At 39.1% G+C, this 16,965-nt stretch overlaps 1 protein-coding gene across 1 annotated transcript in view; it reads right to left on the bottom strand.

The window, feature by feature from the left end:
* Positions 1-272: 272 nt before the first annotated feature.
* Positions 273-16,965, bottom strand: part of zcchc14 (zinc finger, CCHC domain containing 14) — a 128,389-nt gene continuing 111,696 nt past the window's right edge. The window contains exons 10-11 of the mRNA XM_048605976.1: positions 9,642-11,099; positions 273-3,616 (exon numbers count right to left, since the gene is read on the bottom strand). Coding sequence (XP_048461933.1) covers positions 3,561-3,616; positions 9,642-11,099 — 1,514 coding nt within the window. The 3' untranslated portion in view covers positions 273-3,560. The remainder of the gene's footprint in view (positions 3,617-9,641; positions 11,100-16,965) is intronic.

The raw sequence follows: 16,965 nt of genomic DNA, 5'->3' as shown, positions 1-16,965 counted from the left end.
ATTCAGAAATCTAAACTACTGCTGATTTCCCTATCTCCTCTCCTTCCACCTTCAAAACCTTCACTAGTCCAGAGATACAGGCGAAATGTAGCATGTGAAAAGCCTACTCACAGACAAGGAATGAAACTTGGATCTTCTAGAGATTGCAATAGTTCACTGCTGGCTTCAATCATTTGTGGAGGTGCCGGTGTTGGACTGGGGTGGACAAAATCAGAAGTCACACGACATCAGGTTAAAGTCCAACAGGGTTATTTGAAATCAGAAGCCTTTGGAGCACTGCTTCAGAAGTTTGTGATTTCAAATAAATGTGATGGATTATAACCCAGTGTCGTGTGACTTCTGACTTTAATCGTTTGGACATTGGGAACTCGACAATTCATCTTTACAACACCCACTCCAAGTATGATAGACGGAAAAGAGAAAGACACATACAGACAGCTGCTACAAAAATTATCCTCTTCAAATAAACAAAACTAACCCTATGGTTCATTTCTCTACATTTATTCTTTAATACAACAAGAAATGTTGATATTAAGCTGGAAGTAGAACATTTTGCACTGCAAGATCATGTGAATATATGTAAGGGAAATGGCGTTTTTTTGACAATTCAACCCAACTACCTGGCCATAATGCACTCATGTCAAATGTAAATTTTCAAAAACATATCCTCAAGTGTTGCGGCAGTTGCACTGTCTTATGCCAGTTACATTTCTGCCTCTTTTGCAGAAGTTTTTGTATATCTGTAATACATTGGTAAAATTTTATTCACTTATCATTCATTATGAGTTTATTATAACACAAATCTGTTTCCAGTCAGTATTTTAATATCCTTCTTTTAAAACATTAGCCTGAATAAACAACAGATAACCAATTAAAATACTAATTGGTGTTGCAAGTCTGCACGGAAACATTTGTTCTCACATTGGACATTTCCAAACACAAAGGAGAAATTACTGGGGAGAGACAGCAAGAAGAGCAAATTTCTCAGTTTCAAACAATTTTCAGAAAGTCACATGATTTGGACAAACATTTTCATGATACATACACAGATTGCTGCATATGATCATATCTGCTTTTGGTTGTGTAACTGGTCGTTGTGAAACATTAACTTGCCTGTGTATTCAAGGCCAGATGGCCAACATTTACTTTAACCAAACTTACTTTTATTTAAATTTTGAAGCCCAACCATATTCACCAGAATTATAAAACAGTCCTATAAATTTATGAAATAGTCCTGCATGTTTTGGTATTTTGCCCACACGCTAGTAATGTGTATTAAAATGTGGTGACCATAGCCAGCCTAGTATAGGTATTGCATATAGGACTTTTCCCACTGCATCATGAATGGCAAGCAGGATCCAACATTCTGCTCCACTGATGCTATGACAGGATGATGATGGGGCAATTCATGTTTTAAGTCAATGTAATAGTGGGGCAGGGGGCATCAAGGATCTTCGATTTTTTCTTTTAAAAAAAAGCTCAAAGTCAGGTTTTGAACAACAGAATACATGAAAGCCCTTGAAAGATGTATAACTTTGGTCCTAGAAATAACTGTGGGAGGATTGGATTATGAACAGAAAGGAAAAGATTGAAATTTCTGAACCCAAATCACAATATTTTTGAAACTCAAATTATTTTGAAGCCAACATTATCTTGTGAAATGATGCTGACATCAGATATAAAGTCTAATAGCACAATATTCCATATTAATTCCTGTACATTGGTAAGTATAGCTTGTATATGATTGGTAAAAGCTGCCATTTGTGCTCAGAGATATGTAGCAGTCACCACACATGAAGGGCCACAGTGTAGAAATTGCACAGGGCTTCTGTAGAATATTCAAACAGGGTTTACAAAGCATTGAAAGTGCAGGAATTACCAAAATAAAAACAACTTTTTATTTACCCAACACTTGCATTGCTATGGATGAGCACACCACATATTTATTTCAAATCCAATTCCTCTGCATTAACTTCTAAACAATATTCTTTTCGTCTCCAGCAGAAGTATGGACTACGCCAAAAAAAGTTACCGAGAAGAGTTTTGTTATAACCTTTATACCTTAGGATGCAATCCCATAATAATGTAATAAAATTTATTTGGAAAACTGGCTTTAATTTGAAGTTAATTAAGGCAAGTAGTAATGGTGCATATTAGATCCTCTCACTTCATCTCCATATTGAAACATGTTCCTCTCATACTGTTCAATAAAACTACAGGTAACAAAAAAATTAGTTCTAAATGCCAATTCTCCAAGTTCAAGAGTTAAGTAAAAATGCTAATTTGTTGCAGCAAACATTTCAACTGACTATTCTCAAAATACAATCACATGGAAATAATACTGCATCTATGTGGAGTTCTGTGTAAAACTTGCAGCTTTCACTTTGCATAGAGACCAGATGATGAGCTACTATTAGTAACAGCTTCAATATCTAACTGTTATAGATCTGTATTTACAAATCTGGGGCTGAAAAAGCACAAAATAAATGGATTTCTTAGTGATTGAAGCAAAATTCTTCCAACTTTTACTTTAGTAAACCAAGATTTCTTTCTTATGGATGATAAGCGAACATCAATTTTCATGTTCCACATGTTGACAGAAAACAACAGGCTTCCTTTTCACACTGAAGAGTAAACTGACTTTGCTTAGTGTGAAATGCAAGTTCATCCAAGTTACAGATTGCAGGACTAATTCAATGTTCATCTTAAATACAGACATATTCAATGTTCTCCCTAAATATGGACACGTGTAAAGGTTCTTCTGTATACACACACGTACACACAATACTTGTAAACATGACAAATTGATTCAGGAGAACTTGACAATATTTCTACAAAAAACACACTAACTTTACAAAAAAAATATTTGTTTGCGTCTTTTTACATGTAAAGTCTCTTTCTTAAAAATATACAAGTTGAAGAACCTTACAAAAACAGATACAAGCTTTCCCACCCAGCCAAATCTAGGCTCAATGCATCTTCTCAGAGATGGAAGAGTCTTTTTGTTCTTTCAGCATTGTTTTCCAAATGTCTTCACTAACTTGGTGATCAAATGAGTGCGCTTTGGTCAACTCTGCTGTGCTCCATCAATATTGCATTGTAAATGTAACAGCAAATTATTTTATAAAGTTTCTTGTTCCTCCCTCTGGAGGTTTCCCCCTTTTCTCCACTCTTGTAAAGCTGTACAATAATAGGCTATCAAAAGGAAAACAGTTCTGCTGTTTTGTTCTAGTTTGTAGGAATATCCACAGTTATATAATGGTTCTGGATACATTTCATTTTCTTCGTGCAATATCATTGCACAATTTTAGCTAATGATTCTGGTTTTAGCCAATCTCGAAACTCACTTAGAGTTATATTTACAGCTAGTGCATGCGTAGTGTAGTTTCTATTCCCGTATAAGAACTTTTTTTTTTAAAAAAGCACCTTTGGATAAAAACAGCAGGAAATTAATTTAGCAGGTCAAGATATCCATGAAACATCTTTGCATCTTTCTTTGTACCTGCTATTGGTTTACTCAATGGCACATTGTGATACATGCTAATGCATATTTCCAAATGCTAGTCTGCTGAGTCCATGCGTTCAGATGGAGGGGCGTACTTCAGTCTAAAAGTACCTGAAAGACAATTTAAAACAAATACATACATATTATTGTTGTCTGCTCCAAAACAGCTCAAAATAGTTCAGTAGTTGCATTTGGAAAATACTGTATGATATTAATTTGCCAAGAATAGTACTACATAATACAATGTTTAGGTTACTTACATTTGAACAAAATCAATATTGACTTCTGTACTTAACAAAATTCATATTTTTCAAAAGAAATAAAACTGGGTACTAGGGAGACGGAAAAATAGGGTCTTTATTCTCGACAATATCACAAATACCATAAGAAGTTATCCAATCTTGATTAATTCAGGGAAGTTACAGTTTTTGGCTAATGTAGGACAGCTCCCAGGTTATTCCCACTGCCATAGCAAAATAATAGCCAAGCATTTACAAAACATTTCAGCTGTCTTGAATCAAGACTAGTCTGAAGTTCCTCCAGGATCTGACAGTTTTCACCTCAGGATGTTAAAGAAGTTGAGGAAATTGATCATACTTGCAGTCATGATTTCTCAAAAATCACTCTTTTTCATGAAGTTTTCCCACTTGGATTAAAAAATTATCAATGCACTCCACTACTTCATAAGAGTGAGAGAGATAAATTAGAAATTATAAATCTCTTAATCTAAATGTTAATTGTTGGGAAACTACTAAATGTTGTTGGGTTTTGGATCAGGACCCCAGTGTTGCAGTAAGATGGGGGTTAAGATCTCATTTTATGTGGGAAACAGTGATATTTCCTGGACTGGCCAATTAATGGCCCGAGGGCAGAATTACTGTCCAATTAAAAATGTTGGGTAGGCTCTTGAAGCTGAAGGGCCATTCAAGGCTCTCTAGCTTAATTGACAGAGAGAGGCACCTCCATTTTGAAATGTCCATCCTGCAAAGGACTTGAATTTTAAAAACATCTTCAGCAACCAGGCCACCATTATGAAGGGCCTTTTTCACAGAAAAGCCACACAGCCACTGCTGTGATCGGACAGTTGGAGCTTGGAGAAATAGTCACTTGCCTCAGTCTGCTGCACCAAGAAGCGAATGAGTGTTAGGAACTTAATTAGTATTGCTAAATGAAGCATACTAATTAAATTAATGGGACTAAAAGCCAAAAGTACCCTGCACCTGATAGCTTACATTGTGGATTTTAGAAGAGGTGACTGTCGAGATAATGGGTGCATTAGTTTTGATCTTACAGATTTTTTTTTAAGATTCTACAACAGACCCTTTGAATTAGTAGGTATCAAACGTAACCCTGTTGTTCAAGAAAAGAGAAACAGAAAACACAGAGAATCATAGGCTAGTTCTTCTGACATCACTAATAGATTCTAGTATTTTCCTTAATGCTAAGAACATGGTAATAACACACTTGGAAAAATCACAATATATTAAGACAATCAGCAAAAATTACAACTTACAGCTTTTTACATCATGAAATACGCGAAGACAATTCACAGGAGTGTAATCTAACAAAATTCAGTATCAAGCCATGTAAAGCAGATATCAAGTACATGACCACAGGTTTGATCAAAATATAGGAGTGTCTTAAAGAAAGAGAGGTAGCAAGGCTTAGATATTTAGGGATGTAAGTCCAGAGCCTAAGGCCTTGGCAGCTAAAAATACAATTACAGATGTTCAAGAGATTAGGATCGGAGGAAAACACATCTCAGAAGTGGTTGTCGGGTTGGAGGAGATTATAAAAGTCAAGAGGACAGAGGCCATGGAGAAATTTGAAAGCAAAAATGATGATTTTTCAACTTAAGTTGTTATTTAACTAATAATCAATGTAGGCTTGGGCACACAGGGGTTATGAGTGAAGAAGACTTGGTCAGAATAAGGACACAAGCAGCAGAAGTTCGGATGTCCTCAAGATTTCAGAAGCTAGAAATGAAAATTTCCAGGAAATGGAATAAGTCAGCTTTGGGTTTTTGTGTGATTAATTCATAGTGAGCATGAAAAGAAATCAGGTTTGACAAACCTATGAAGAGTTTTTAAGAGTAAACAGTATGGAACCAGTGGATGCAGTATGTTTGAATTTTCTAGAGGCATTCAACAAGGTATCACACAAGAAGTTTTCACATTAAATTAAATCTAATGAATTCGACATAGTATCTTAGCATATTAAATGGTACGCTATAACTAGTGGAGTGCCCAAAGTTCAATGTTTGGGCCTCAGCTATTTACAATATGTATGATGACTTGAAGGGATACTGTTTAATGTGTGAAGTTGATAATACAAAGGCAGCTGGGAAAGTAAGCAGCAAAGAGGACACAAAGACTACAAAGAGATAGAGACCGATTATGTGATTAGCTTCAAAAGGTACAGGGCCAAATGAAGTATAACTGAAGTGTGAAATTATGCAACTCAGTAAGAAGACTGGAAAAGCTAGAAAACTTAGGTACTTAACAGGATATCTATAAATGAATTACAGAACATGAACATGAACAAGTAGTGCGTAGCAAAAAAAGACAAGTCCAAATTAATTTCCCTTAATTGCAAAGTGGTTGAAGTACAAAGGTAAGGAAAGGGATAATTTTACCAAAAATTGGCTAAGTGTCAATTTCAGAGAGTTTCATGGAGGGTTTCTCATTGTGAGCTTGTGTGAATTATCTCACAAATTTACGCTCATCATTGCATGATAGTGAGAGCATGGTCTATGTCACCATGATCACACTATCATGCAATGACCAATGGCAGAAGTCACTCCTACCAGGACCTTCTGGGATTTCCACCGCTGGCACAATATTTAAAGCCCAGTTGTGCAACAGGTCAATCGCAGCCAGCTGAAGAGACATAGGGGAATTGGTAACATGTCACTGGAAGTACAAGTTCACATTCATAAATATATTGTTATTTTATGTTACCACTTGTGTAATCAACCATCATTATAATGGCAGCTAGAAGGATCAAGCCACACAAGGGAAGGTGATGGCCCAGGGGTACTATGACTGAACTGTTAATTCAGGTAACATTCTGGGGACCTGAGTTCGAATATTGACACGGCAGATGGTGGAATTTGAATTCAATATAAATCTGGAATTAAGAGTCTAATGATGACCACAAATCCATTGTCGATTGTCAGGGAAAACCAATCTGGTTCACTAATGCCCTTTAGGGAAGGAAATTGTTATCCTTATCTGGTCTGGCCTACATGTGACTCCAGACCCACAGCAATGTGGTGACTCTTAACTGCTCTCCAGGCAATTAAGGGATGGGCAACCAATGCTGGCGTAGCCAGTGACACCCTTATCCTGTGACTGAATTAAAAAAAACGAACAGTTGAAAGCATTCCTGTCTAATGAACAATGGGAAAAGTGAAGGAAAAGCAACCAAAAAACTGCATTTGCTTACAGGAAGAAACAGGGACTTTCAAGCAATGTCAAATTTACAGTCAATAAGGTATCACTGTTCCTGGCTCACATAATCAGAACAGAGTGTCAATTACATCTTTTCAGCTTGTTACGCCTTATGTTGCTGATGTATTTGCTGAAGGTGATGTTCCACCTGCACAATGTTCTTATGTTTCTACTTGGAAGTACCTCTACTACTCTGCCGAGTGCTTCAACATTCGTAACATCCCCTCTTTGCTTGCTGCAGTTGTGCAGAGCACAGCATGGCAAGGCTATGCAGTATACTCTGTATGGAATGTACTGCAAGGAACCCTCATATTGATCGATGTATCAGAAACCCATCTTCATAAGCCCTTACAGATCATCACCCTTTTTGTTGATAAAAACAGCATTATGATACAGCCCTCTCAACATAATGCACAATATATAGTGCCTATGGAAATTCAGCTATGTTGACAAAGCCTACTGCCTGGGCTGTGTCATGGGGAAACAAGATGAAGTGGTACGATCTAGCACAAATTGTAGTTGTAACTGCCTTCATATATCTGTGTGTTGAGGATTGAGAGATCTCACACGGGTCTCCAGTGAATCCTTGCAAGGAGCCAGCTGCGTAAAACTTTAGCACAGCTGTGACCTTGATGACCTCTGGAATAGATGGCCACCTACTCCTTCAGGTTACAATACCTGCTCCAGCTGATGGCATAGTTCTTTGACGGTGTCCTGCAACATTCTCAATCTGCAGGTGCAATGCTCCCTGCTCATCTGGAGGAAATGGTAATGAACACAATAGGACATCTGCAATTCCACCTCATCCTGAGGGTACCTCACAACTATGGTGTCTTCACGTGGAGCATGTTCAGCAGCTGATGGAGGTTAGTACTGGTTCTGGGCCTGCTGAAACATTTGTGCCTTTGTTTCATTGCAAACACAGTGAGGATGACGCTTATTATGGCTGAATGCATTGGTTACTGGTCTTAAACACCTGTGTGGGGAATATTAGAATTGTACAGATTCCTACTAAAATGTGAGCAATCAGCAATCAAACTATACACAAATGAAAGCTTTGCACAGTCCTTCACATTTTGGACATGGAAGGCTCCAAATATTTAGGCATGGAAGGGCTATACGTGGACCTTTTTGTCAAAGGGGACCTTATTCCAATGTATTTAGGACAAGCCATTCTCCACAAATACATTAAGAAGTGATAAGTGCTGCAGGATAAGTGAAATCATGCCTCCCTCCTCCCCGATCAAAGCCAGGGTAGCAGTGAATGTTGACAATGCACTCCACAGAAATCCACGAGTTCCAATCTGCTATCATTTTCCATCCTTATATGTTGAATTGCCTTCCTTCACAAGTATTGTCACTTCTGAATTTCAGCATGCTGTCTCCAATCCCACAACTGGCTTCTTCAATTACCCTGTCACAATGGTGGCCCCTGATAATCCTCACCGGTTTTCAGCGAGCAGGCCACAAGGACTAAATGTAGTCCATTCTGCTTACAGCCTTGGAAGGGCAGCCCTGACTGATGAGTGACCAAACCCCTGACTGATATCTGTGCAGCTGCCCAATTAATTTACTGTGAATCCCCAGGCTGGCTGCACATGCAAAGTCATTGAGGTCTACAGCACGGAAAAAGGCTCATCAAGTCTGCGTCAGTCAAAAACAACCACCTAACTATTCTAATCCAATTTTCTGGCAATTTGTCCATAGCTTTGGATACCTTGGGAGTGCAAGCATACATCTAAATACTTCTTAAATAATCTGAGGGTTTTTGCCTCTACCACCCTTTGCAGGCAGCGAGTTCCAGATTCCCACCAGCCTCTGAGTGAAAATCTTTTCCTCACACCCCACCCGAACCTCCTGCCCGTTACCTTAAATCTATGCCCCTAGTTATTGATCCCTCCACTAAGAGGAAAAGTTCCTTCTTATCTACCCTTTTAATGCCCCTCAAAATTTTGTATATGTCAATCATATATCCCCTCAACCTTCTCTGCTCCAAGGAAAACAATCCCAATTCATCCAATCGCACTTCAAACTCCAACCCAGGAAACACTGTGGTAAATCTCCTTTGCACTCTCTCCAGTGCAATCACATCCCTCCTTTCTGATTTGATTTATTATTGTGACAAGTATTTATGTAAAGTGAAAAGTTGTGTTTTGGGTGCAGTACAGGCAGATCATACCATACAAAGACCATAGGGTGATAGAACAGGGCAAGGAATACAATAATATGGCTGTAGAGAAGGTGCATAAAAAGCAGCATCAACATTAGATTCGAAATTTGAGAGGTCCATTCAGAAGTCTAATAACAGCAGGGAAGAAGTTCCAACAGAAGCTCCCTGCTCTTAAACTCTATGTCTCAGCCAATAAAAGCAAGTATCTCATATGCCTTCTTAATAACTTTATCCATCCATCCTGCTACCTTAAGGGACTGGCGATCTTGCACACTAATGTCTCTATTTGAGTCATATATTGAATCATATTTTGTTTTGATGTTCCTATGAAATACCATGGGATATCTCAGTGGGCTTTATTTAAGTCTCATTAAAAGTGCTGTATAAACATAAATAGTTGTTGAAAATAAAACAAAACTCTATATTAATTTTAAACTGCACCAATTTCAAATTAATTAATTCTGCCAACTCAAGAAAGTTTACCAATATACAGTTTGATGTTGGTATAAATTACCTTGCTGATTGGAATCCATAGCTGGCTGCTTGCAATCCTGAGCTCGGTGTCCATTAGCCCCACAGTTGTAGCATGAAATATGCCCATTCTTTTTATGTCCTGGTCCATTTGTGCTTCCTAGCATGTTTTGTGTCTGATATACTGCAGTTGTACCACCCAGGAAATTTTGCATGGGAGGCATGACAAAGTTTGATTGCCCACTTAAGATGGAATCAGGAGTCAAACCAGTATTGTAAGCAGGAGGTGGAACAACTGGATAGGGAAAGGCAGTACCGTTATTGTATTGGGTGCTGATATAACCACTATTACATAATGGATTGAATGGGAAAATTGGAAAAGTTAACACTGAATGCCCTGAAAATGGGCTTTGGAAGTAATTGGCATAGTTAATTGTCACAGGATTTGAACCACAGTTTCCACTGCAGCCACATGAACTGCACACGTTACACCCAGTTTGCTGCTGCTGCTGCTGCATAGGGATATTCATTCCTGAGCCACCACTACCATTATTGCTGTTAATATAACTGTTTTCCGCCACAGAAGAGAGGGTTGGGCTGGAGCTAGGGATAGGACAATTTGGCACACTCACAATGTTTGTGAAGGACACAGAAGAATGACTATTGGCAGGTGCATTGTTATTATTTGCACAGAAAGCGCCAGAGATGGAAGTTACAGGTGAACACTGCATTGTTGAAAAGGCAACTTTGGTGTTGGCTGAATAAGGAACTGTCCTTGCACTTATTACAGCAGGTGAGACACTTTTAACTTGTACAACACTATTATAGGCCGTTTGTCCCACCAGCATAGGTTCCGTAGGAATAGAGGAGGAGACGAGAAGTTTCATTGGAGTGTGAGGAAGGTTATATGCAGGGTTAGATGTTGCAGTAGTGGAAGAACTGCTGTCCACTTTTGGTAATGTTAATGGAGTTGTTTTAGGTGTACTGTCCATGGAAGGAGGTCCAACTTTAGTTCTAATCCCGAAATTTACAACTTTAGATGGAATCCCACTGTTTTCCATAACACTAGTGGATATTTGGGAAGCCTGAAGTGGAGATGTTGGCATTACATCCACAACCATGGCTCCAAGAGAGGAAAACTTTTTCTCTACTTTGATGCTACTGGCAGGCCCTTCATGAAGTTTGCTTCCAAGATCAACAGATGAGCTTGCATGGATTGGAGAAGAAATGCCAGTAATAGGCTTTATATCAAAACTGCCTCTTTCTGATTTCCGTACTGAATTTAGCATTCGGCTGGGGGCGATGTTCGAAGAGATCACTGGCATGAATTGTACAGTGGAAATGGCAGAAGATACATGGCTAGGGTGAGCCAATCCAGTTTCATTTTGCACTGGAGAAACTTGTGCTGTGGGTCTCCATGAGCCAGTATTTAGGTTGCTCAGGTGAGTTGATAACATTGCTGGTTTCTCTTTTATTTGAACATCCAATATATTCTCTGAATCTATAATAAGAGTTACATGAAAATGAAACAACATTAGAAAATGTGCAATATTCATTCACATAAACATTGTATAAATATATATTGTCAATTAGTACCTATGAATGATAGCAGATGTAGCATTTCATAATAATTTGCAGCACAAAATTATTAAAATACTCAACATTTAAACAGTTTTTAAAGTAATGGATTCTTTAATTTGACTTATGATTGTCATATGTACCGAGATACAGTGAAAAGTATTGTTTTGCATGCTAACCAGACAAATCATACCTTACATAAGTACATCAGGTTAATAGAACAGAATGCAGAGTATAGTGTTACAGTTACAGAGAATGTGCAGAGAAAGATCAACTCTAATATACAAGACGTCCATTCAAAAGTCTGATAACAGCTGGGAAGTAGCTGTTCTTGAATCTGTTGGTATGTGTTTTCAAACTTTTGTATCTTCTGCCTGAGGGAAGAGGGTGGAAGAGAGTATAACTGGGTGGGAGGGGTCTTTGATTATGTTAACTACTTTCCTGAGGCAGCAGGAAGTACAGATGGAGTCAATGGATAGAAGGCTGGTTTGCATGATGGACTGGGCTATGTTCACAACTCTCTGAAATTTCTTGCTGTCTTGAACAAAGCAGGTGTCATACTAAGCTGTGATGCATTCAGATAGGATGCTTTCAATGGTATATCTGTAAAAATCGGTAAGAGTCATTATGGACACGCTGAATTTCCTTAGCCTTCTGTTAAAGTAGAGGCACTGTTGTGCTTTCTTGACCATAGCATCAGTGTTGGACCAGGACAGATTGTTGTTGATATTTATTAAGTATTCAAGATGAATGAAATTAGCTGTCAAATATCCCACAGTCCAAAAATGTGCGGGTTAGGTGGATTGGCCACGCTAAATTGCCCCATAGCATCCAGGGATATGCTGGCTAGGTGGATTAGGCATGGGAAATGTGGGGATAGGGTGGGATGTTCTTCAGAGGGTCAGTGCAGACTCAATGGGCCAGGTTAAAGTTTGTTTTAAAGAAAACAGAAAGGGTCAATGAAGGTAATGCTGCTGATGTTGTGTATAGGAACTTTTAAAAAAGACACTCATTACAGAGCCGCACAACAGATTGGTGAGAAAATTTACAGCTCATTAAACAAGAGGGTTAGTAGCAACGTGGACCCGAAATTAAGTGAGTAATATGAAACAGAGACTAATAGTCAATTGATAATTTTTGGGCTGCAGAAGGTTTATAGAGGGGTTCCTCCAGGGGTCACTATTTGGAGCCTTGCTTTTCCTGACATTAATAAATGATATAAATCTCGTTGTGCAGGGAAGAATTTCAAAATTTGTGGATGATTGCAAAACTTGGAAGCAATGAAAACTCTGAGGAAGTTAGTGTACAACTCCACCAATTTATCAATGTTTTTGGAGTGGACAGATAGGGGGTAGATGAAGTTTGATGCAGAGAAGTGTGCAGGCATGCATGTTGGTAGAGAGAACATGGAAAGACAAAATAAAATATGGGATACGATACTAAAGTGGGTACATGAACAGAGAGACCTGTTGTATGTGGGCACAGATCAGGGTGATTGAAGGTAGCAGGAAAGCTGGAGACAGCATTTAATAAAACATATAGTATCCTCGGCTTTATTAATAGGGAAATACAGTACAAAAGAGGTTATGCTAAACTTATATAAGACACTTGTTAGACCTCAGCTGGAGTATTGTGTACAGTTCTCGATATCACACTATGGAAACACTGTAAATAAACTGTAGAATGCAGAAGAGACTTACAAAATTGGTCCTAGGAATAAGGAACTTCAGTTATAAGGTCAAGTTGGGAATGTTTTCCTTGGAGGGAAGGCAATTAAACTGAGATTTCATAGAAGATTCCAAAATCACGACAGGTTTGGTAAAGGGAGGAACTGTTCTCACTTGTGGAAGTATACAGAACGAGAGGCATGGTCGTTCAGTGGTTACTACTGCTGCCTCGCAGCACCAGGGACCTGGGTTTGATTCTCCCTGTGTCTGCGTGGGTTTCCTCAGGTGTTCCGGTTTCCTCCCACAGTCCAAAGATGTGTATGTTAGGTGAATCGATCATGGGGAAAATGCAGAGTTATAGAGGTAGTGTAGGGGGTGGGATGCTCTTTGGAGGGTCAGTGTGGACTTGATGGGCCAAATGGTCCGCTTCCACACTGTGAATCTGTGAAATTTAGCAGGCTATTGCCCAAGGGAAGCTGTTTTACAGCAAATGAAATGCAACAAATCTCCAATCAACCTACATCCAGTTGAGAACGGCAGTGGACATCAGGCAAAACTAATAGGATACAGTTCCACAACATCACATGTTCAACAACTGCAGAAGTGTAAAAGGGATAAGTCTGAAATGTTTGCAAGCATCTTGAGTCAATATATCAAGCAGATAGTTCCATTTGGTCTCCTCGCAACATTCCTAAATCACAGATTCCAGTGACCAGCTAATTAGGTACACTGCATCTTACATTGAAGAGGAGGTAAACCCAGTGAAGGGCATGGGCCTCGAGGGCATCCAAACTGCAGTGGTAACTGCCTGCTAAGTAGAACTAGTCACTGCCACAACAAAATGAAAATTGATCTGAGAGGTCTCATCTATAAAGAACAAGATCACCGAGCAAATAACCACCATAACCACCAAAACTCCCCCATCCTCCCTATCATTTATTAAGTGATAGAACGGCACTGTGACACCTACTCACCAGTAACCAGCTGGCTAACACTTAATTTGGATTCTTCCTTAACTATTTAGCTTCTTGTTAAGCCTTTATCCAGGATAAAGGTGGTGGGGACTCTTGTGGTACAGTAGTAGTGTCCCTACCTCTTAACCAGGAAGCCTGGGTTCATGTCCCACCCACTCCAGAGATGTCTAATAACATCCCTGAACAAGTTGATGAGAGGGTATCTATAAGCACTGGTGACAAAGGAGAGATGATTACCCTTGACTTCAAGGTAGGAGTTGATGGAGAATGACTCCAAGGAGTCCAATCAATGCCAAGGCCAATGGAGCTCAATGAAAAAACCAGCTGGTCAAAATTAATAGAAACCAACTACTACAGACAGTTGATGACAACATTAATAATCTGCATGTATACTTCAAACTTGGAAAACGTCCTGAGTAGCAGTACCAAACAAAATTTGGCGGTTATCATACAGTGTTGCTACCACAGTGGAAGAGACTAATACTGCAATGAATAACTCAACTCCGATCCCTGCCTAAATTCTGAAGAATCAACACAATAATAAAATACTGAACATTTTCCTGGATTTTTGAAGGTGCAACAATACTGAAGTGGCTTAACAGCATAAAAACATTTTAAAAAAGGAACAGGAGTAGGCCATTTAGTCCATCAAGTTGACTCAACCATTCAACATGATCATGACTGATCGTCTATCTCAGTGCCATACTTCTGTTCTCTTTTAAACCTCTCAACACCTTTAGGCTCTATAAATGTATTTTTTTCTTAAATATGTTCATTGACTTGGCCTCCATAGCCTTCTACGGGAGAGAATTACACAGGTTCACTACCTTCCAAATGAAAGAATTTCTCCTCATCTCATTCTGAAAGGTCTTTGCATATTCTGAGAATCCCTTGTTCTGGAGCCCATAACCAGGGAAGCTATCATCCCTGCATTCAGTTTGTCCAATTATTAGAGTGTTACAAGTTTCAATGAGATCCCTACTCATTCTCTTAAACTCCAGTGATTACCATAGGATTATAAGACATAGAAGCCACTCAGTCTATTGAGTCTACTCTGCCATTCAATCATGGATGATATATTTCTCAACTCCATTCTCCTGCCTTCTCCCTGTAACCTTTGATCCCCTTAATAGTCAAGAATCAGTCGGTCAGTCAGTTTATCTCTGTTTTAAACACATTCAATGTCTTGGCCTCTACAGCCTTCTGCGGCAATTAGTTCCACAAATTTACCACCCTCTGGCTGAAGTAATTCCTCCTCATTTCAGTTCTAAAGGTCTTCCCTTCACTCCAAGGCTGCACCCTCAGGTCCTATTTTTCTACTAGTGGAAACATCTTCTCCACATCCACTCTATCCAGACCTCTCAGTATTCTCTAAGTTTCAATGAGAAAGCCTCTTATCTTTCATCAAGTACAGACCCAGAGTCCTCAACCACTCCTCATATGATAAGCCCTTCATCCCTGGGATCATTCTTGTAAAGCTCCTCTCAACCCCCTCCAAGGCCAGCATATCCTTCCTTAGATACAGAACATAAAATTGCTCAGATTATTACAAATGCAGTCTGACCAGAATCTTTTGTAGAGCCTCAGCAGTACATCCCTGCTGTTGTATTCTAGTCTGCTCAAAATGAATGCTAACATTGTATTTGCCTTCCTAACTGCCAAATGAACCTGCACATTAATCTTAAGAGAATCCAGAACTTGGACTCCTAAGTCCCTTTGTGCTTCAGATTTCTAAAGCCTTTCCCCATTTAGAAAATAGTTGATGTCTCTATTCTTCCTAGCAAAGAGCATAACCACATACTTTTCCACAATATATTCCATCTGCTGCTACTTTGCCCACTCTCCCAGCCTGTCAACCTAATCTCTTCTTATATGACAAAGCTGCCATCCCAGGAATCAGCCTGGTGAACCTTTGATCCACTCCCCTGACAGAAAGAATACCTTTTCTTAGTTAAGGAGACCAAAACTGCACAGTTATTGAGGTGTGGTCTCAGCAAGGCCCCATACAGTTGCAGTTCCTTACTTCTGTATTCAAAGCCTCTTGCTATGAAGGTCAACTAACCCTTTGCCTTCCTAACTGCTTGCTACACCTACACGCTCACTTTCAGTGAATGGTGTATAAGACACCCTGATACCTTTGTAAATCGACATTTCTCAATCTATCACAATTTAAATAATATTGTGCAATTTTGCTTTTCCTACTAAAGTGGACATTGTAACAATTATTCACATTCTACTGCATCTAGCAGACACTTGTCCAATCACTCTCAATTTGCCTAAATTGCTATGAGCTTCTTTACATTCTCCTCACCACTCACAATCCCACTTAGCATTGCATCATCAGCAAACCTGGAAATACTACATTTTATTCCTTAATCCAAATCATTGATATATACTGTGAATAACTGGGCCCAAGCAGTAATCCCTGTGATGCTCCAACCATCACCTTCCATTTTGGAAAACTGCATATTCATTCCTATTCTCTATTTCCTGTCTGCTAGCCAATTCTCAATCCATGCCAGTGTATTACTATCAATCCTACATGCTTTGATTTTAGACACTACTCTCTTATGTGGGATTTTATCAAAAGCTTTCTGAAAATCCCAACACACCACATGGACAGTCTTCTTCCTCATCCATTCTACTAGCTACATCTTCTAAGAATTCTGATGAGTTTGTCAAACACTATTTTCCTTTCATAAATCCATGTCGACATTGTGTAATCCCAGTGTTATTTTCCCAAATATTCTGTTATCACATCCTTTATCATAGCGGCATTTTCTCTACTGATGATGTTAGGCCAATCAGTTAATAATTCCTGATTTTCTTTCTCCATCCTTTTTAACAACAGGGTTACATTTTCCATCCTCCAATATGCTGGCACTATTTCAGGATCTACAGCATTTGGTAGAGGACAATTAACACAGCCACTATATCCACGCTCACCTCCTTTAGTGCCCTCAACACGTTGTCAAGCCCTGGGCATTTATCAGCTTTCAGTCACAATAATTTCTCCAGCACTTGTTTTAAAAACTAATAATAATTTCCTTCAGAGATAACAAGGTGTAGAGCTGGATGAACACAGCAGCCCAAGCAGCATCAGAGGAGCAGGAAGGCTGACATTTCGGGCCTAGACCCTTCTTCAGAA

This window comes from Rhincodon typus, chromosome 15 (genome assembly GCF_021869965.1).
Source record: "Rhincodon typus isolate 14 chromosome 15, sRhiTyp1.1, whole genome shotgun sequence".
Lineage (NCBI taxonomy): Eukaryota > Metazoa > Chordata > Chondrichthyes > Orectolobiformes > Rhincodontidae > Rhincodon > Rhincodon typus.
This window is presented reverse-complemented; position numbering and strand designations above follow the sequence as displayed.